Source organism: Lissotriton vulgaris, chromosome 12 (assembly GCF_964263255.1).
Source record: "Lissotriton vulgaris chromosome 12, aLisVul1.2, whole genome shotgun sequence".
Taxonomy (NCBI): Eukaryota; Metazoa; Chordata; class Amphibia; order Caudata; family Salamandridae; genus Lissotriton; species Lissotriton vulgaris.
The window spans coordinates 741264372-741286001 of record NC_141700.1 but is presented as its reverse complement, the minus strand read 5'-3'; the positions used below and the strand labels follow the sequence as shown (position 1 = coordinate 741286001).

At 46.1% G+C, this 21630-nt stretch overlaps 1 protein-coding gene across 1 annotated transcript in view; it reads right to left on the bottom strand.

The window, feature by feature from the left end:
- Positions 1–20634: 20634 nt before the first annotated feature.
- Positions 20635–21630, bottom strand: part of LOC147678516 (extracellular calcium-sensing receptor-like) — a 48631-nt gene continuing 47635 nt past the window's right edge. Inside the window, exon 6 of the mRNA XM_086946588.1 lies at positions 20635–21557. Coding sequence (XP_086802714.1) covers positions 20635–21557 — 923 coding nt within the window. The remainder of the gene's footprint in view (positions 21558–21630) is intronic.

The following is a 21630-nucleotide window of genomic DNA, read 5'->3' as shown; positions in this document are numbered from 1 at the left end:
TGTGAGCAATCAGGCAGAGCCTGAATGATGGTTGTCAATCATAAGCCACTACCGCCAACCACGCAAAACGCCTTAGAACAGTGAATGTGCTCAAAAAAAAAAATAATAATAATAATTTCCCAATCATATCCTCAGGGGTACTATAGGATAAATGGGAAAGAAAAGACAAGAGAGAAATAGCAGTTATCTTTCCGTAACCTTCTCTCATCATTTTTTCCCCTTTTTTTCCCCCCCATCCCTCTATCCCTCTATAAAATAGAAGATAGCTTTGTCTCCCCCCCATTTTTATCAGTTTGCTCCCCTGTTTTCCTTCTTGAGTCTGATCTCTTCCAGGTACTCTTTGGCTTTGATCTCGGATGTAAAGACCTTGGTGATGCCATGTAGAATAACCTTTAACCTGGCCGGGTTCATGAGGTACACCTCTGCACCTAGTTGTTGTAGGGGAGAGATCAGCTGTCGCAGATGCCATCTGCGCTCAACAGTCTGATGGCAGAAATCCGGTTTGGAGAAAAAGGTAATTCCATGAGCCCCTTTTTTGAGTTAGGGCGGGCCTTGTCGTAAACCAATTGTCTCAAGAGGAAATTACCAAAATAAACAAGGAAAACCCGTGGCTGTCCTTCAGTCAAGTTACCATTTTTGTATTTTTTTTGAAAGAAGGGAAACCTGTGAGCTCGCTGTACTTCGCGGTCCCAGTCCCATTCAGTATTTTCTGGAAAAGAGTCTTGCAATAACTTGACGATGAATTGTCTAGGGTCTTCCCCCTCCTTTCCTTCAGGAATCCCCAGCAGGCGCAAGTTATTCCGGCGTTGTCGGTTTTCATTTTCCTCAATTTTCACCATTAGGTCCATGAGGCACGCGGAATTGGAGTCAGTGACCTGTTTGGTTGCCACTGCTTCAGTCTCCAAATGTTCTGTCCTGGCCTCTACCATGCCCACTCTTTCGCTGATGTCTGAACAGGTCTTATTTAATCGTCTGAGACCACCCTGGAGTTTTTTTGCTGCGGTTTTAGCTACCTTATTTTCGTTTCTTACCTCCTCCTGAAAGTCCTTGATCGAGGCAAGAATGGCAGCAAGTGAGGGCTCCAAAGTCTTGCTAGTTTTAGCTTGCAGTCTTCTTGGGCTGCGTCCTTGAGGTATTGGTTGTGACGTGGTCGGCTCCTCTTCTTCTAAGTGGTATGACATCTGCGAGTCTGAATAGTCCCATTTAAGCTGGCTCCTCCGTTTGATTTTATTTCTTAGTTTTTTAGGGCGAACAATTGTACCAGTGTTATCACGGGAAGTCTCACTTTCTTCTTCACTGGTGCTGTTAGTGTTGCCTTCATCTTCCTCAGTCTCCTCTTCCTCTGATGAACTCGGAGTACTGTCTGAAACCGAGTAGAAGGCCTCTTGACCAACTTCTGGGGTCCAAGGGGCGGTAGTGCCAGGAGGGACTTCCAGGTTTCGGATGGCAGATTCCGTCTTTGTGGGATAGTCACTGGTATTCGAGTTCTCAGAGTGAGTACATAAGGTATTGCCACTGTCTCCTTCATCAGTTTCTAGGTGTTCACCCTCCTTAGGGAGTGGAGTTAGAAGACAATTAGGGGGCGTAGGAGGTTCGAGTATACAGTCATGTTTTTCAAAAGAAGTGGGCAATGGTAAAGAAGATTCTGCTGAGTGTTCCAGGTTACTGGTCAAGGTCAAGGTGGGGATAGCTTCTGGTCTGAGAGGGGCGTTACTGGGTTCCGTACTAGCAGCGGGTGCTCGATTGATATCACCATTTTCGCAGTTCTGTTGAGAAGAGCCTTCAGTTCTATTAAGACATTGCGCATTCGGTATGTTGTTTTTAACATTGGTGGCCTGGCTTTTGGCCACTAGAAAGATTTTAGCTGGAAGGGGTTGCACTAGAGTAGCATTATTGTCTTTATTATCCTTAAGTTCTTTACTGGAGACCCCTGCCACTGTTGGACCAGTGTTTTTTTCCCCCCAATAGCCCCACTGACCTGTCTGGACTTATTCTTGCCAGCATCATCTCCCGCCGAGGAATCCTTTCCTATAGTGGGTGTCTTTACTTTTAAGACCTTTTTGCCACGATAGCTCATTTCTTTCCTTCTAATCTCTTCGCCAGTACCAGGTTTCTCTAATACGCTTTGCAGCTCCCAGCAACTCCCAGCTCCCAGTTCCCAGAATTCAAAAAGTGTAAAATATACTGCCCACACCGGAGCTAGGCAGAAAAGCTCCAAGAAAGCACTTTTTGTCTTTCCAGGCAATGTCTCTTTAATTGAGTCTCGGAGTGCTCACCAGATGTCTGTGTCCGTGTCTTGGCTCCGGTTCCGGCTCCATAGCAAGAGACGAGCAAGGACCTCAATCCAAAGGAGTGTTTCAAAATTAGCCGCGCGAAAAGCAAACAGGACCGCGAGGCAAGTTTCAACCCGTCTTTCCAGCGCTCTGTCCAGTATCCCGAGCGCAGCTCCGTTCGCGCTCCGCTGAGAGCTCCGCTTCCTCAACACTCGATGTGCACAATGCTCCTGGGAACCCAGCATTACCGATTACAGGGCAGGTAGCCGATTACCTGCGGCTCCGGTAGCTGGCGTGGCGTGGCGTGGCGGTGCAGCGCACACAGGCTTACGCTGACACCATCTTGCTCCCACTTCCTATAGGAACTTTAAACACAGCTACAGCCCGACCTGCTGAAAAGAATGGCACCAAATCTAGAAGCAAGGTAGATATTGATCCAGGGAAGTACGTTTTTCGGATTTGCTGTCAATACATTGAGGAGATGCATAGTTGTTGAAAGAAATTCAAATATGTATATACAGGGATGCAAAGGCTCTGCAAACCCTCCTGATCTGGTGCAGAGAACCGATTGGCTGCACTTCAACAATTCTAACCAAGAAGTGTTGGCAGCCATCTTTGGACTCGGCTTGAGGTGAGTCCGACAAAAAAAACATAAAAAATAGAAGGGGGCAGGGTAGGACTACACTGACACCAAGATCTCTTGGTCTCCCAGACTTCCTTTCCAATAGGCCCATGGTGGCAGGTTCTGGGAACATTACCATATATAGATATGTGGGGTTAGACTGCCACCTCCCTGGGGCAAACATTTAAAAACATTTGGAGGGCATGTGTGTTCCCCACAAAGCCCAAGGACCACCACCTCCCTGGTGAAAATGTTTAAATAAATGCAGGGGGCCCGCGCGGCCTCTGCAGCCCCGGGTACCATGACGTCCCTAGGGCACTATCAAAATATATATGCATGAAAGCCCTATTGTCCAGCCCGTAACCCGGCAACCGCCACTTCCCTGAAGCAAGTCACATTAAATCAATGTGAGGTGCTGGCACAACCCCCCTGTAGCCCCTGGGACTGCCACCTCCCCAGGGCTGAAATAAATAAATGTAGGGGGTCCGTCACAGGTCCCTGCCCCGGGGAACTGCCACCTTCCCGGGGCAAAGTTTAACGATGGAGGGGAGCCACAGGCCCCCTTTGTGCAGCCATATATGGCCTGGGCACCGCCACGCAGCAGGGCAGGCTCCTGCTATGTCCTGGAGTTCCACCCCCAGGACATTGCTGTTTGCTGTGGCTTGCCGGGATCTTTAACCGCTTCTGCCAAGACACAGCAAACACTACAATTTCAGCAAGCAAGAGCAGTGAAAATGCTCTCACTTGCTGAAAGCAGAGCATTCCTCCATTTCCCTGCCCACTGTCAAGCAAGCAGAGAAACAAAGAAAATGCTCTTAGACACAGGGAGCTGCATGTTTAGCAGCTCCCTGTGTCTGAAAGCAATGCCGGTTCCCGCAAGAAGTGGGAAGCCGGAAGCGACTGAGGGGACTTCAGTATCCCCCGCAGTCCTAATAGAGTCTGGTTGCCCTGGCACCCAGGATAAATATGGCCAGGTCCCGGAAAATGGGGTCCCTGGGGCCAAAATCAGCCCATGGAGAGGGTTTTTGCACCCCCTCTCCCAAATTTGTAAATGGCTGGGCCCAAGTCAGTGGAGTCCATGGGGCTAAAATTGGCTTGGGGAGAAGGGTATTGCAGCCCCCCCACACCATTTTTAACCCTTTTTTAAAAAAAAGGACAAGTCCTGGGGATGGGGTCCACTGGGGCCAAAATTGGCCCAAGTAGGGAGGCCGTAGGGCCCACCTCCACTGATAAAAGAAAATGCCATCCCGCAGAAAGTCACCAGAGGCCCGCCCCTTTCTCAACCACTCTGCAAAGGGGCCTCCTGGCTCACAACTATTTGGGGTGATAAAGTCCCCTTGGCTGATGAGGTTCCTTGGGGGTCAACTACCCCCTTTGTTACCTCCAGTATGTCCCATACAGCTGGTTTACTGAGAGGTCATCGGAAGCCCCGCCTTCTTCTCTACCACTGCGCAATGCACCTCTTGGCGCAGTACTGGTAGGGAGATTAAGTCCCCTTGTATGCCAAGGGTCCCTGGGGGTCAAGAACCCCCTCTGTGACCTCCAGTTAGTCCCACATAGTGGGATTGCTAAGAGGTCTTCGGAGGCCCAGCCCCCTTTCTTCACCACTCTTCAAACGTGCCTCCTAGTGCACTACTGGTTGGAAGAGGAAATCCCCTTGTATGCTGAGGGTCGTTGTGTGCAAACAACCCCTTGTGGAGCCTCCAGTAAGTCTCACACAGCAGGATTGTTGAGAGCTCATCAGATGCCCCACCCCCCTTTTAACACCTTACTGCAAATGAGGCTCCTGCTCCACTACTGGTTGGGGGACGAAGTCCCTTTGTTTGCTGAGTGTCCTTGGTGGTCAACAAGCCCTCCTGTTACCTTCAGTAAGTCCCACACACTGGGATTGCTGGGAACTGGTTGGAGACCTGTCCCCTTTCTCCACCCCTCTGCAAACGCACCAAATAGTTTAAAAAAAATAGAAATTCACTTAAAAACCTAAAGGTTTAAGGATCATTATTCTCAAGCAGTAGTTTAAAAAAACCATAGAAATGTACTTAAAAAAACTAAAGGTTAATGGCACTTTATAGTTAGGAAATAGAAGTATAAAAACTTTCAAAAGTCACTGAAAAAAACTAAGGTTACAGGGACATTATTGTTAGGCTAAGATTTCACTCCTATAAAATGATTTAAGTTCAGCAGTTATGGGAAACATGCAACATTACTTCAATTATGTAACTGCCAAGTGGCAGATATAATGAACGCTGGGCACAACGCCTAAGACGTGGCTAAAAAAATAAAAACCTAAAGGCATTGCCTATGCATAACATTGATATTACATTTAATCCTGTATGTGTAACACCTCATGTTGATACACTGCAAAAGAAAAATAAATAAAAATAAAAATGTGAACAATCCCTGATAAGAATGCTCAGAATGGGCAATTTACAAAATATACAATTAAATACATCTTGGGCAGGACGCACTGAACAAGGGCATATGTACAACTTACTAGAGTTGTGAGGGATGCAACCCTGGATACCACTTCTGTTCAAATAGAGAAGATCAGACCGGCAGACATGGAAGGGGAAATATCTCAAACTGGCATATCATGAAGACTTCTACATAGAACACATTAAATCAACGTGCTGATTTTAAAGAAAAGGATATATACAGTAAAAAAAAAACTCAGCTGATGTGCACATGTAGCTCCTCATCTTCTCTCTTTATTTAAATACTTTATATCAGTCAAAGACCTTAAAAGTAACACAAAAAAAATACATTACAGAACCAGCTAAAACTGGAACATTGTACAAGAGACTTTACAATTAGAATATTCAGAATCCATAACATTTATATTTAGACAAAAATCGCCATGCAAGATCAATCTTAAAAGTAAGCACACAAGATAAAAATAATAAAAGCAGTATAAAAGATAATATATTATTTTTTTCATTAGAAACTAAGAATAGTAAAACTTTATTTCGGCCAATATGACTATAAAATCATTTAAACAGGATCTAACATTTAATTTATATTAAAACAGATAAAAATATACAAACATTATGTGGCATTTTATGAAAAATACATAATGTAGTCTGTAGAAATCTTTATTGCCATTAATCCTGAAATCACGATCTGCAATTAATTGTGTGTGCAGTGCATAAGTTCAATTTACAATACCAGGCTAGTTTACCACTCTTACTCTATCTCTCAGATCGACTATTCAAACGAAAATATGTGTGTTTGTATAAAGTGCTTGTATCAGTCAATGAGGGGATTGTAGCATCAAAACTTGTTACATTAAAGTGCTTGTGCAGTATATAATAAGCAATTTCCAATGCCTTATTTAATTGATGAAAAATTCATATATTAAAAATTTTACTTCAATCAAAGAGAAGGCTAAAAACATTGTTGTAGACCCTTAGACATCAATTTTACTTCTTAATAATCCTTCTCACCGAAGTAAAGTACACCATTGTTAGAACTGGCTATTTCTGGTTGGCTAAGGCTGACGCCAAAGCCAGGCAGAAACCACCATTCTAGTCAGGGCAAGGGAGTCACACGCCAAGATAACCCCTGCTCACCCCCTTGGTAGCTTGGCACGAGCAGGCAGGCTTATCCCGGAGGCGATGTGTAAAGCATTTGCGCAAGCACACAACAGCAACAACATCCTAGGCACACCACAAAAGGAACTCGACACAAGGTTATATAAAAATAACTTTTGTATTGCAAAACACATCAGATAGTAATCACACAATATACATTGTGCCAACTGGCACGGGCAATATTCACAAAGGATTATTTACACAGGACAGGGCCACATGGGCCACTGTCAGAATCAGCACTTTGTAGAAATAGCACTTCTAGCACAAAATAACAATTATAAATCACAACCAGTAACTACTGGTAACAGGTAAGTACCACCTACGCAACCCTAAACACCTTAGGAGAATGTCACTGCTATTCGGGGCCGCCCTAAATGCCACCGACACAATGTGCCTCGTGCTCGCACCCGCCTGGAGCCCCCCCCAGCCCACTCTTACTCACCGGGCGACAGTCAGGGAACTCCAGCTGGAATACTCCTTTCACGCAGCGGGGGCAGGCACTGAAGATGTGCCTCGCGCCCCCTCCGCCACCGGTACCATGCTCCTCATCGCTGCCGAGCCTTCAGAGTGGAGCCGCCAGGCTCCAGGGCAACTTCTCCTCCGGGGCTCCCTCCCAGCTCACGGGGGCCCCGGGCGGCCATTCCTCGGCTGGCTGCTTCTCTCTCATCATTGGACGGGCACCAGCCAATCCCAACGCGGCAGCGGGCGGGACTTCCACGCAAAACCGGAAGTCCCGCTCCGAGTCAGGCGCTTTGGTGCCTGCCTTCCTGTTTTTGCAGCGCGAGGGCCGCGGCGGTGGTTTTAACTGGCACAGAGAGGGTTAGGCACCCTCGAAAGTCAAAACCTCCGTAGCAACGTGGTGGGCACCCATCAAAGGGCCATATAAACGGGGTGGCACCCGTAAATTTCAATAAAGCAATAATCGGGCACAAAGCAGGGTAGGCACCTGCAAGCTCAGGGGCATAAGGGCAGGAGCGCTTCCCTCCTTGGGAAATCAACAGCGCTCCGCCCAGGACAAGAAAATATAGTGCTCACAAGGCGCTGGGGGCACTAAAAAGCCCAAAGTACCCCTGACTGATCTCTGAAGCAGCAAGGGCCCCAAAGAGAAGGTCCTGGAGGCAAGGTGGAGCAAGCAGCTCCCAACAAGGAAAGAAAAAGTCCTCTGGGAATCCAGGGGCTGGGCAGGGCCCAGGGAGGCAAACCTTCCCCTGGGCCCAAGCAGCAGCACACCCCTGGTAGTTTCAAGTTTGGCAAAACAAGAACATTTTGGAAGGGGACACAGCCCCTTTTTATACAGAGAAATCCTTTGTCTAGCAGGGTGCAGGCAATGTGAGAACCAGCTAGAACTGGTTATAGGGAATTCCTTTCACTGGCCAGGCTAGGGACATCAGACCCACCCCAGGGGGTGGAGCCAGCATTGTGTGGGGAAAACCCAGCCTCATTCAGGACCCTCAAACCAGACGGTCAATCCACAAGCAGGCCCAGGCTCACTAGCCAGCCTCAGCCAATCACACGCCAGACACAAATTACACAAATATGCCAACTTCTAGAAGTGGCACTTCTACACTAGACACAATCATGCCGCATATACCATTGCGCAGCATTCAATCTCACGAGTTTGCACATACCAAACTCGACCCTGCACTCCCCACACATCAGGAACTGCCATGGTCACACATATTCCCCATGCATTCCTACGGGAGGGCAGGTCACTCACCACACATACACAGCGAGCTCACACACCTTACACTGTACCACAGTGAAAAAGTGCGCAGAGGCCTAAAATCACCAACACCAGGTCACAGAAAACAGGCTAGGAAAAAGCAAAAAGTCTCGGGGTGAACCTGCCAAAAAGGGCCGGGTCCAACAACCATGATAATAATCCATTATAATACTAAAATACACATACTATTCAAAGAAAATTCCTCCAGTTAAAAAAAGGATTTACACAAATTTAATCACCATCGTTGGAAGATGTTTTTAGGAATACTCTACGGGTACACCACATGGAAAACAAGAAGCCAGCCACTGAGAAAGCTATGAGGAGACTAGCATCATATTTCAGAAACCTGAAAGCCTCTGAACATTGCCTAGTTCCCATATTTGTGCATATCTGCAACAGCCATTGTTTTCTTGCTTTGTTATAACCAGTACAGAAAAAGAACACATGGTATTCAGATTCTTCTGCGCCATTGCAGGCCGGGCAACCAAATGTTTGAAGGCCCACCCGTTTATAAGTAAAAACACGCAGTGGCAATACCCTGTGTCTAAATTGTAAATAGAGCTTCCTTGCGGCAGCCGGCTTGATGTCATTAAGTGCCAGCTCTAGTGTGTACTGCTCTTTAATTTCCATGAAGGCTACAGTGAGTTTTCCCATTAAGTGGCTCCCCTGTAGGTGGGCCAGTTTATACTCCCAGTAGCAAATCTTTAACTCTTTCCTTGGGACTGTGGGACATGTCATTTCAGGATCATCCCACAGATTACCCAGACCCATAAGTGTGAGGGTGTTCCTAAAATAGGTAAGCCATGGTAGTCTCCTTGCCCCCTTGCCCCAGGCAGATTTATCACTAGTTCTTCTCTGTACTCAAGCAATTCTGGAGTAACCCGCAAACATCTCCAGTATAAAAGGGGTATCAGAGAGACTTCTTTCCAATAGACCTGACCCCCAGATCTAATCGTAGTGGATATGAGTGGGGTACTACGGGGGAGACAAAACAAATGTCTAACAAAGGAGTTTTCCTTTTGGCTATTAATGCGACCGAGGCCCCAAATTTCAGCTCCATATAGAGCAGCACCTCTAGCTTGGACCTATTATATTTCTACTACTGGGCCCACCAGTTTATGGCCAGAGTTTCGGAACAGCTTGGACAGACACCCTGTTGTATGCACTAACTTCAGGCTGTTTTAAAACATTTTTTACCCCCAGTCCATTTTTCAGTGATTGTGATGCCGAGATAATTAAAGACAGATACCCTCTCCAGGGGTCTACAGTCTAAACAAGTGTTAGATTGGGTACTTTTGGCTGAGATAAATACTATGAATTTAGTTTTTTGCAGATTAATCTCAAGCCCCCTTTCCTTACAGAAGGCATCAAATTTGTTTAGGACCCTCTGTATACCAATTGATTTTGATAGTAGCAAAGGTACATAACAAATCTTGTTAACAAAGGCTTAGCCTAAAGATTTTTTCTACTGTATTTACTTTGGTTCATATTTCACTTGAGTTGTTTTTAGCCAGCACCTGCACCTTAGGAATATAGTAGGGTACAATACTAGGGTAATGGATATAACATGAGATCATTATCAAAACAGAAATGAGGAACAGTAAAAGCACAAGATGAAACCCATAGATGTTTCATAACATGTTCAATTAAGAAATCTTGCAAATAATGTTTTACGTACGTTTTGTTACCATGAGGTATTTATGATGTATTTATCTGGCGAACATGAATAGCATAACACCCTTAGAGGACAAATGAAATAGGTACTTTATCGGGATTTTGCAACCCTGAACGACACTTGGGACACTTGGGGTACTTCACCAATTTTTGAGGAAGCTACTTTTTCGGGTGTGGTGGATGTGAGAAAGAAGGTATAAAGTAAGTATGGGAGTGGCAATACTAAACGTGATCACAGGGGTTTATGTGTGGGAACGTGGGTTAGAATCAAGAAACTGGGACATGTTCCCAAAAGGGTTGCATGAAATTAGTAATTAATGTATCTCAAAGCTCTGTTCACACCAGTGATGGCAAGGTGTGGAATAAAGACAGAAATATATCCTCCCTACATTAATCTTTTATATTACTGTTTGTCCAAATGATGTGACATCACACATCTGAATTGAATCTTTATGCCTTTACAAAAAGGAAGACCGTTCAGTATCACAGGCCTTTAATCAATGGACTGTAAACTTTACATCTACCTCTAGTGTTACATGTGCACTTGCATTTTTTGCACATTTATCAATATGATTAACCATTTGTTATGAAAGCACAGGGTTTCAATGCATTTGAGACTTGAGGTACTTGACCATCCCCTTCTATCTAGCTCTTCCATTATATTTGCACTTGCATTGTTTTGCACTTTCTTCAAATTTAACCCTGACATATTAACAATTGTATTAAATGAAAGCACAGGGTTCTAGTGTAATTTATACGTAAGGTACTTTATCATTCTCATACTGTTTATCATGATCAAATGTCCAACCTTTAATGAAAATACAGTGTTTTATTTTAATCACTACCTAGTGTATCCGACCATTCCAATACTGTCCCTTTGTTTGATACCAAATGCTTGTCTTTGAAACTCGAGAATCACTGATAGAATGTGATGAAAAGAAACTGTTCCTTTAAAATTAAGTTTTTAACTTGGAATGTTTTTTTTTTGTAAATGAGGGCAGGTCAAACCAACCTCTTTATAATCACCCTGCGCTTGTAATCATGTGACCCTGACGAAGGCCTCTGGCCGAAACGTGCATGTCGTTTGTTTGTTCTCTGATGCACCTTGCACTTTGCACATTTGAAATTGGAATATAATGGAGAAAATAACAGAAGAAAAATAAAATAATGATCGCTTAAACAACTACGACTTGCCTTGGATTTGCTGGTGTTAGTGCTACCTTTCGAAGCCCCTCTGGGAATTTGGTGAAAACGAATCAAGGGGAGACAAAGGAAATCCTTTCTCCATAAAAGTGTATATATATATTCACTGAAAAAAACATCAGTTTCAGGGACATTATAGTTAGCTGGACATTTCACTCGTACAAAACCATAGAAATTCCCCCGTTATAGTTAGTTCAGCTAACTATAACTTGCGTCCCCGCAATGCACTGCTGATGACGTCACATATTACATCACTCATGACATACAGTGTGAGTGTGAGTGTGAATACAGTGAAAACACCTACATACACTAGGGAACACTATGTATTGGGGTACCCCTGTGATTAGCATGACCTCCTCTGTAAGGCCCTAGTACTTATTAGGGCAAGGGATTAAAACTACCTCTAAGTCAGAGGTGCAGGAATATGCTTATTTAACTAGTAGTCATGTTTGCGGAGTGGTGGAGAAAGGGTGCTGAGTGTCCAACCAACGCTCAGGAATTCCGCTGCATAGGATTTACAGGCGGTATCAGGAGGGATTCTTGGCCCCCAAACTCCCTCAGGACTAAATTGGACTTCATCCCTTATCCCGTAGTGTGCCACTAGGCACGTTTGCAGAGTGGTAGAGAAAGTGGGCCATAGCGTCCAAAGACGTCTTATCAATCCCATTGTGTGGGACTTACTGGAGGTAACAAGAGGGGTAGTTGGCCCCCAAGGACATCCTTGGGGGCCAACTTCCCAAACTATTACCTTGAGTCAGTCCCATAAAGTAACATTGGTAAGTACTCGTACCAGGCCATGTCCTCTTTGCCCACCACTCTACAAACAAACTCCCTGGGTCGCTCTTGGGCGGGGAGTGAAGTCCCCTTCATTGCTGGGGGTCCTTTAGGGCCAACTAGCTTACCTTTTACCTCCAGTAAGCCCTACGCAGTGGGATTGGTGAGAGGTAGAAAAAGGCCGTACCCCCTTTCTCCACCACTCTGCAAACGCGCCCCCTGGCACGTTGTAAATTGGGGATTCAGTCCCCTTGAATCCTGAGGGTCCCTGGGGTCAAACTAGCCCACCAGGTACCTCCAGTAAGCGCCACAGAGCTGCGTTGCGGAGAGGTGTAAAAAGGGGCAAGGCCTAGCCCACCACTCTGCAACGCAGCGCAGTGGTACTTACTGGAAGCACCTGGTGGGCTAGTTGACCCCCAGGGGCCCTCAGGATTGAAAGGGAATTAATTCCCCAACTTTAAACACACTACAGGGCCCCCTCCCTTCACCACTGTGCAAACATGCCCTGTGGCACGTTTTAAGTTGGGGGATTAAGTCCCCTTGAATCCTGTGGGTCCCTGGGGTCCAACTAGCCCACAGAGCTGCTTTGCAGAGAGGTGTAAAAAGGGCAGTGGCCTGGACCACCTCTTTGCAACGCAGCACAGTGGCGCTTATTGGAAGCAACTGGTGGGCTAGTTGGCCCCCAGGGGCCCTCAAGATTGAAAGGGAATTAATTCCCCAACTTTAAACAGCCACAGAGCGTGTTTGCTTACATGTTACTTCAGGCCCCACCCCCTCCCTTCACCACTGTGCAAACACGCCCTGTGGCACGTTTTAAGTTGGGAGATTAATTCCCCTTGAATCCTGAGGGTCCCTGGGGTCCAACTAGCCCATTAGGTACCCCCAGTAAGCGCCACAGAGCAGCATAGCAGAGAGGTGTAAAAAGAGCGGTGGCCTGCACCACCTCTCTGCAAGGCAGCCCTGTGGCGCTTACTGGAGGTACCTGGTGGACTAGTTGGCCCCTAGGGACCCCCAGTATTGAGGGGGAATTAATTCCCCAACTTAAAACTCCCCACAGGGCGTGTTTGCACACATATCACCTCAGGCCCCGCCACCTCCCTTCACCACTGTACAAATGCACCCCGTGGTGCATTTAAGTTGGGGGACAAAGTCCTCTTGAATCCTGAGGGTCCCGGGGGTCCAACTAGCCCACCAGGTACCTTCAGTAGGTGCTAGCAGTGCAGCGTTGCAGAGAGGTGTAAAAAGGGGCATGGCCTAGACCACCTCTCTGCAACGCAACCCTGTAGAGCTTACTGGAGGTACCTGATGGGCTAGTTGGACCCCAGGGATCCCCAGTATTGAATGGGAATTAATTCCCCAACAAAAAACGTGCCACAGGACGCATTTGCCGAGTGTTGGTAGGGGGAGGGTTGGGCCTCTGGCACAATAGCGTCTTTTTTTTTAAGAAGGGGGTTGTGTGGCTCCCGTTCCTTACATATTTTATGGGCCTTGGGGACCCCATCCCCCAGGGCCTGACCCCTATTTTTTTTTTTAATGGAAGGGGGCCGCGTCGCCCCTCTCCCGAGGACATATTCAGCCCCGGGGACCCATCCCCGGGGACCCCATCCCCGGAGCATGGCCAGTTTTTTAAAAATTATAATTTCTTTGGAGGGGGCTGCCTGGCCCCCTCCTCAGGCCATTTACGGCCCCAAGGACCCCATCTCCCAGTGCCTGCCTTTGTTTTTTTCTTTAAAAACAAATTTGTATTATGGGGGAGGGGGCCGCGTGGCCCCCCTCCCGAGCCACTTCTGGCCCCGGAGACCCCATCCCCCAGGGCCTGGCCACTTCGTTGGGGACCGTCGGGGAGCCCCAATGCCCCCACAGTCCCTGTCGGCTCCTCGCCTCCATGCTTTTGTGGGCCCTGTGGGTCCGTGGGGGACCCCCTGAGCAGGCCTAGGAGGCCAGAATGTTTCTACCCTGTCCCCTTTTCTTTTTTTTGGGGTTTCTTTTTCTGTTTTCTTGTGCCTCAGTTACCGAGGCGCAAGATGGCTGCCAACACTTCAGCCAACACAAGTGGAGTGTTGACAGCCAATTAGAATCAAGCTCGTGAGCGGGAGGGTGCGCGGATCCTCAGTGCCTCTAAATATGGAAACTTTTATTTTTTTATTTTCTCAGCAACTACTGAACGGATTTACACCATTTAAAAAAAGGATGCTTTCTGAAGTAAGCACTACATTTTTGCTAAATTTGGTGTAATTCCATTCAGCAGTTCCAGCTGTAGCCGTGTCTAAAGTTTCCTAAGGGAAATGCATTTATTTACCTCTATTTTTTGAGTTTCCCAGCAACTCCTGAATGGATTTACACCTTTTCAAAAAAGGGCACTTTCTGAACCAAGCACTACCTTTTTGCCAAATTTGGTGTAATTCAATTCAGCAGTTTGGGCTGTAGTCGTGTCTAAAGTTTCCTATGGGAAATAACATGGAGAAAACACGTTTTGGAAACCCCCTTTTTTCTCGGCCCCCACTTGGCGAGTCACCCCAAAACTTCCAAGATAGGAGCTGACCGGAGCAAGCCATAAGTTCTAAAGATTTCGTGAAGATTCGTCAACCGTCGCCAAAGATATTGGTAAAACAAAAAATGCTTTTTTAATAGCAACAAGGTCCTAACTATAACTACCTACTGGTGACCGGTAGGTAATATCTATATATCTATAAAAATTGTGTGCCAGTCAGTTTATAGGCTGTCTGGAAAATGTTGGAGTTATTCATCAAGCGGGGGCCAAGAAAAGGGGGGATCCATGCAATTTCTCATTGGAATTTTAGACAAGACTACAGCCCGAGCCGCAGAACAGAATTACAGCCAAATTTGGGAGACAGCTGGATCTTGGTCCAAAAGAGTGCTTTTGTCATTTGGTGTACATCTGCTCAGTAGAATTAGAGTTATTAAAGAAAAAAGATGTATGTATATCTAGAGATGCGGATGTACCATGGAGAATCTGCTAATCCCAGCACCAACAGCAATGCCGTGATTGGCTGAGTGCAACTAGTGAAAAAAAGTTGTTGCTGCCATTTTGTGAATTGGGACAAGGTTCCTATAAAGTAAGTGAGCTGAAGAGGATCTGGGGACACTCCCCAGGAAATATGGGGAGGCTAGAGATCTTCACAAAGAAGGGCCGTTTTAAAATTAATGGCATTATGCATAATGCAAAGAGTCATGAACTGCACTCAATGTTCCACTGGTATTCTGTGGATAGATTGGTGGCCGATTGAAGTTTGGGAATGTTCATCAGGAATCAGGTGGCAGCATTTGTGCCTGGTCTACAACCTCTTGATAATATAACAGGGTGAACCAAGAAACAGGCCATTCCCATAGTCAAGACGAGATAGCACAAGGGCCTGAATAATAACTCTTCTCGCAGTGAAGGGAAGACCGCTGAGAACCTTTCTCAGCAATTTCAGGGTACAGTAACAGCTACTGGCAAGTTTTTTGGCTTGATGGTCCATAGTGCAAGTGACAGCAAGCAATATCCAAAGACTCCCAAGCGACCATGCACACTGATTTACGGTGCTGAGGTACACAGCTGATGTTTGTCCTCTAAGGGCTAACTAGTAGTTTTTCTTTGGGCGTATAAGTTATACCAGGGACTTTCATGTATTCTGTCTCTGAGTGCATGTCTTACTTACTCTTTCTTGAAAAACTCTGAAATCACTCTGGTAAATCACAATTATTACCAGTCTGGGAAGCCTACTCTAGCAGATAATCTCTGCCTCTGCATTGGGTACCTAGTGTGCACAGCCTTTGGAGCAACATGTGGCTAAAAGCAACAAACAGTTTTCACAACCTCAGTGCATGACTGAACAGTAGGTTCAATGGTCACAAGGTTTGGTATGTTCTTGGCCCAGAGCGCAGCGTGCAGGACAGAAGGTTATGAGGACTCCCATCTGGGGTCAGAAGGACTGAGTGAACAGTGGGTTCTAAGGTAGCAGTTGCTATTTTGAAGGAGGCTTGTGCTGGCATGTTGTTCACAGGAGCCATTGTGCATGTACATAGATATATCTCCACCCATTGGAGTTTGAAGCATCGAGCCAAGGGTCTTGTCTGTTTCTGGAGTCACAAGAATGAATTATGGTGGGTTCTTATTTCACCTGGAGCTGATGTCGATTGTTGACTTTGGCGACACCCACGTTTGTTAAAAAGTGGTAATGGGATGTACACATTGGATTCTGGGGCCACTAGGACTGCACTAGGTTACATATGATTTGATGATTCACAGTGTCAGGAGACAAGGTGTAGCCAAAGGCTTTGATGTACAGCCTCATCTAAGAGCCTAACTCTAAAATCCTTAGGAACAAGTTCATAGCTTATTGAGATTTAGTGAAGAGCATCTTATTAAGCTGCAGGAACTGTGTGAAGTGACCAACGTCCACTCCCTGTAGACAGATAACCCGGTTCAGATGCTCCGTCCATCACCACCCCCTTTTGTACCGCTTTGTTTGCCATAAGTTGGCAGGGTATGCTCAGACGTGAGTCCCTTGCTCACTTTGCCACTGGATTCAAGCAAGCCGGGCTGAAGACGGCTGTAATGCCAGAAACCGGTCCTAGGAAGCTTGTTTCCGGTCCAGGGAAGGCATGGCTTGTCACTTCGGGCTGGACTGTTCCCATGAGGCACAGGGTCAGACTGATTTGCATCTGAAGTGGGGTGGCAGAGTGGGCTAAAGAACGGTGGTGGATTAAACCCAGATCTGTTGACTGGGTGTGAGTGTTTGATTGGTTCAGATGCTCCGTCCATCACCACCCCCTTTTGATAAAAGATTAATGTTTCTTAGAACAATGGGGCTGCATTCAGAAGCATGCACAGTGCAGGCATCTTATTGTTCAGTGTCAACCCTGTGCAGAGCAAGATCTGTGGTCATGGGAACTGGGAACACAGCCTGATCTCTGACACAACTGGTAAGCCTGTGTGCCCTAGGTTTTGATGTGTCTTGGACTGAGTAGAGGGCAGATTCTGGCATCACAGGACATGACCAAATTTCATTGTCTGCTTTCAAAGTGCACTGAGCACAGCTGAAGGCCATGCACATTTGATTTAGTGTCACTGGAGCTAAATAGTGGCCAATTGCACAGTGCTGAAGCTGGTGTGCAGTGCGTTCCATAGCCTCTCCCATAAGGTACAGAGCTCTAAGGAAAGTCTCAGAGCCTGGCGTGCAAAGGTAAGTACAACTTGTAACAAGAGATTGGTGGATATGATTTAGTGCTACAAAAAGGGTGTGGACATTGAAATATTGTGCTGAGACATTGGAGCTTAATTATGAGCAGGTATGCATCGTGTTTGCACCAGGCAACATGGTTTATTTGTGACACAAACTTGAAGTAAGATTTACGAAGCCACACAAAGCCGCTTGTAGTGTTCTTGAGTGGCTTCATAAATCTGGAGTAATGCAATGGGCCTTGCGTGGTTGTTTCCAGGCAACTCTCATTGATTTTGACACATTCCCAGATTTACCATGCCTTGAAAATATAGGAAGGCGCCAAAAAGTTACGTCTCCCGGAATTGTTTTTGTCCGGGAAGGTGCCCCTTTCTGCACAAAAACAATCCTGCATGCAATGGCCACACCCTTGCACCATGGTGCAAGGGTAACTGCATCGGCGCTAGGCAGCCCATTGTGCGCCAGCCCAGAGGAAAAGGATAGGAATGCACTGCCTTCTTTTAAAAATGGTGCATTTCTCCTCCTTCCCTGTCACTCCGTGCAGAGCAGCAAGGTGACTTGATGCGCTGCTCTGCATGACTGTTTTGTAAATAGATCCCCTTGTGTTCCGAGAACATTGCACTCATCCAAAGCTGTGTAGGTTCTGTGGTTGTAAAGACCGAGAGACATGCCTAACCAAAGTACAAGCAAGGCACCCAACTAGCTGAGCAATGCCAAATTCTAGGCAAAGAGACTTTGGAGCACTGAACATAAAATGTTGAAATAATAAAGCATGTTCCCTCTGCTTTACATATCTGTACATTATTTTTCTAGACTACAGAATTTTTTAGTTTAATTTTAACCACATGTAAAAAAGTATGACCTGCTTTATAAATGTACACACAGGCCATGCAATCTGTGTACTGCATTTGAAGTTGTTAAACTATTCTGCCTTTCAATTAAACTTTATGCCTTTTGTTTGCATTTTTGGGTTTTAAAAGAAATATATTTTTCCAATTTGTACCTTGCTCAAAACATATACAAATGAGTTGAGGATAAGTCTGGCTGAGGTGTTCTGGATGTTCTGCATTTTTTTGAAGAGTTTCTGGGTGATGCCGGCGTAGAGTGTGTTGTCACAGTTGATTCTGCTGCTGATGAGTTTGTGGGAAACCATCTTGATGGACTCAGTGGGGATCCATTTAAAGATCTTTCAGAGCAGGCGTAGCATGTGGAAGCAGGATGATGAGACGGCGTTGATCTGGCGGCTCATGGTGAGAGAGGAATCAAGAATGATGATGAGGTTCTGCGAGTGGTCTGTGGGTGTGGAGGGGTTCCAAGTGCTGCGGGCCACCGGGACTCATCCCAGGCAGAGAGAGTGGAGCCCATGTTGAAGACTTTGGTCGTCCCTGAGTTGAGCTTGAGGCAGCCGTTCTTCATCCAGGCGATGACAGCCTTAATCCAGTCATGAAAGTTGTTCCTGATGACTTTGGTTCATTGGTGAGGCAGAGAGTCAACTGGTTGCCGTCGGCGTAGGAGGTGATGTTGAGTCTGTGGTTCCAGTGGATGGCTGTGAGCGGGCCTGTATATGTTGAAGGAGGGAGGAGCCCTGAGGCACTCTGTAGCTGATGTCTGTAGTTTCAGAGAGGAACGGAGGTAGTCTGACTCTCTGTGTTTGGCAGGCGAGGAAGGAAAGGATCCATTTCAGCATTGTGGTGTCTTGTGCATAGGGATCGTTGGGAGACAGTATCGAAGGCGACGAGAGGTCTTGGAGGATGACGGCTGCATTTTCACCTCGGTCAAAGAGGGCGCAGATGTTTTCTGTGGAGATGAGGAGGGCGGTCTCTGTGCTATGGTTGCTTCAGAAGCCGGATCGGGAGATGTTCAGGATGTGTTTTGCTTTGATGAACTCAGAGAGTTGGGCATTGATGGCCTTCTCGATGACCTTGGCTGAGAAGGGGAGTAGCGAGATGGGTTTGAAGTTGTTAAGGTCAATCGCCTTGGCAGGTGGTTTCTTCAGCAAGGGGTTGATTTCTGCGTGTTCCCAGTATTCTGGGAGGTGGCAGAGTTGATGGAGTAGTTGATGGTGCTTCAGATTTCGGGGGCAATGGTGATGCCTGTTTTGTTTTGTTGAAGATGTAATGAGGTCAGTGGTCCCAGGGTGTACCGGAGTGGATGCTCTTCATGATCTCGAGGGTGTCATCCTCTGTGAGGGGGTCCAGCTGAGTCTGGTTGTTGGGGTCCAGCATCGTAGAGTGTGGTGGTTGCAATGGGGTGGGAGGTTCTTGGGTATTCAGGCTGTAAAAGCTGTCGTATCTCTCCCTGATCTTGTGGTGGAAGTAGGTGCCGAGGTTGTTTCAGAGGTCGTGTGAGGGAAGGATGTCTGCTGTCTCTGTGCTGGGTCTGGCGTGTTCTTTGACCAAGTTGAAAAGATCCTTGCTGTTGAATGCATTGGTGTTGATCCTTTCCTGTAGGTCTGCTTTCTTTGTTGTTCTGATGAGGTGGTGGTGTGGAGTTACAGTGGTCTTGAAGTCTAGTGAACTTCCGGGGTCTTGCTGCTCCTCTATCTCCAATGGGTAACAAAACTGAAATATGTTCCAAATAGGGACCCCCAAAATATGTCTTGCCTAGAGCCCCCAAAGACCTAAAGATGACACTACAATCAAGTTCATCCACATTTGTCACTGCATGTTGTGCAACTAGTGAGCCAACAGCACTGCACACTGACCAGCAGCAAAACAAATTCAGGACATCATACAGATCTTCCTTCACTCCTCTGTAATGGACTTGCCAGTTTATGGTTGCAATAGCATGATATCAGTTACCCTCAACCATGTTGTTTAGTGAAGAATATGCATCCAACCCAAGTCTTGATCACAGATGTTAAAGCACTAACCACATGTAATAAGTAGCAAGGCTGTGGAGTCATTGGTCATTCACGAAGACACCCCCTTTGCAAGAGGCCATCTGTGGACAAGCTGGAGACTGGACTTCACACAATCACAGAAGGCACACTTCCTGGCATCACAATGTCCCACAAGTGCAACTTAGATCACATTCCAGCCTGGGGTTTGTGGCAGCACTGTCCACTTTATTTAATTGAATGTAAAGACTGAAGAGGTAATCATGGGTAGTTATACTTTGAAACTAATTTTGCAAATCTGTACAATAAAATGATTGCGGTATTAGAGGTGTTAGGCAGAAATATAAAGTATTTAACATGATTCAGTGACATACCTATAGATTCAAATGCAGATCCAAATGTCGATCATTTTGCTCATTGTGTACGTCTACAGCTACCCTTGCTACTGTGGCTCACGAAGAGGGTATCCGTCCCTGTACATTGGTAATCACAGATAACACACTGCCCAACAGAACTAGGGCATTTCAAAACCAGCTGACACTTCTATTTGGCAAAACAAAAACCAGACAGCCAAGTCTGTAATTTCCACAAGTCCCGATTTTTAAGGCACAGTGTCTGCTAGAGAGTACAACAGTATTTTGCTGACATCTATTTAATTACATAACACAGTTGATGAGAATTTGAAGACACATTTAGGTGGGAAAAGCAAATCAAACTACATCTAATCAATTGCTCCCTATGCATGTGAGCTCAAATGTCCTTTTTGACAAGCCCTGTCGTCTTTCCCATTAAATATTCCTTTGTGTTCATGTGAGGCCTCCACAGAATAATGTAACATTTAGGAATAAAGATGCAGGAGACCAAAGCAGAGCTGGAACTCAATATGGCAAAGACCTCCATGGCCACCATGTACTTGCCCTTGGTGCTGAGATAGGCCGGAATAAATGAGAGCCAGACACTAAGGAAGGCGAGCATGCTGAAGGTGATAAATTTTGCCTCGTTGAAGCTGTCAGGCAATTTTCTGGCAAGAAAGGCGACTATGAAACTGTTGGTGGCCAGAAGCCCAAGATATCCCAGCATGCACCAGAAAGCGATCTGCGATCCCTCATTACATTCAATTATTATCTTTCCAGGCAGGGTGTGGATGTTGTTTTCAGAGAAAGGAGGTGAAAGAATTAACCAAGACAAACACAGGAGAACCTGAATAAGGGTACAGACACAGATGACCAGGTAGGACAATTTGGGTCCCACCCATCGCTTCAAATCACTGTTGGGTTTGGTAGCATTGAAGGCGATGACCACCATGATGGTTTTCGACAAGATGCAAGAGACACACAGAGCAAAAATTATTCCAAAGGCAGCTTGGCGAAGGAGACATTTCTCTGCTGTGGGATAACCAATGAAAGCCAATGAAGACAGAAAGCAAAGAGAAAGGGATAGGAGCAAGAGGTAGCTGAGGGAGCGGTTGTTAGCTTTGACGATGGGGGTGTTCCTATAAAGAACAAACAGATGCAGAATCCCAAACGGTATCAAAGAGCAGAAAATGCAGATGGCTGTCAAGCAGGTTCCTAAAGGCTTATCATAGGACAAGAACTCAATTGTCTTTAGAATGCATTCGTCCTGTCTGGCGTTGGGCCAATGATCCCAGGGGCATTTGAAGCAATCTGTAGATCCTGGAAGAGATTTACCAAAATATTTACTCATTACTGTTCTCTATGTAAAATTCAGAATTTCAATATTAATAAT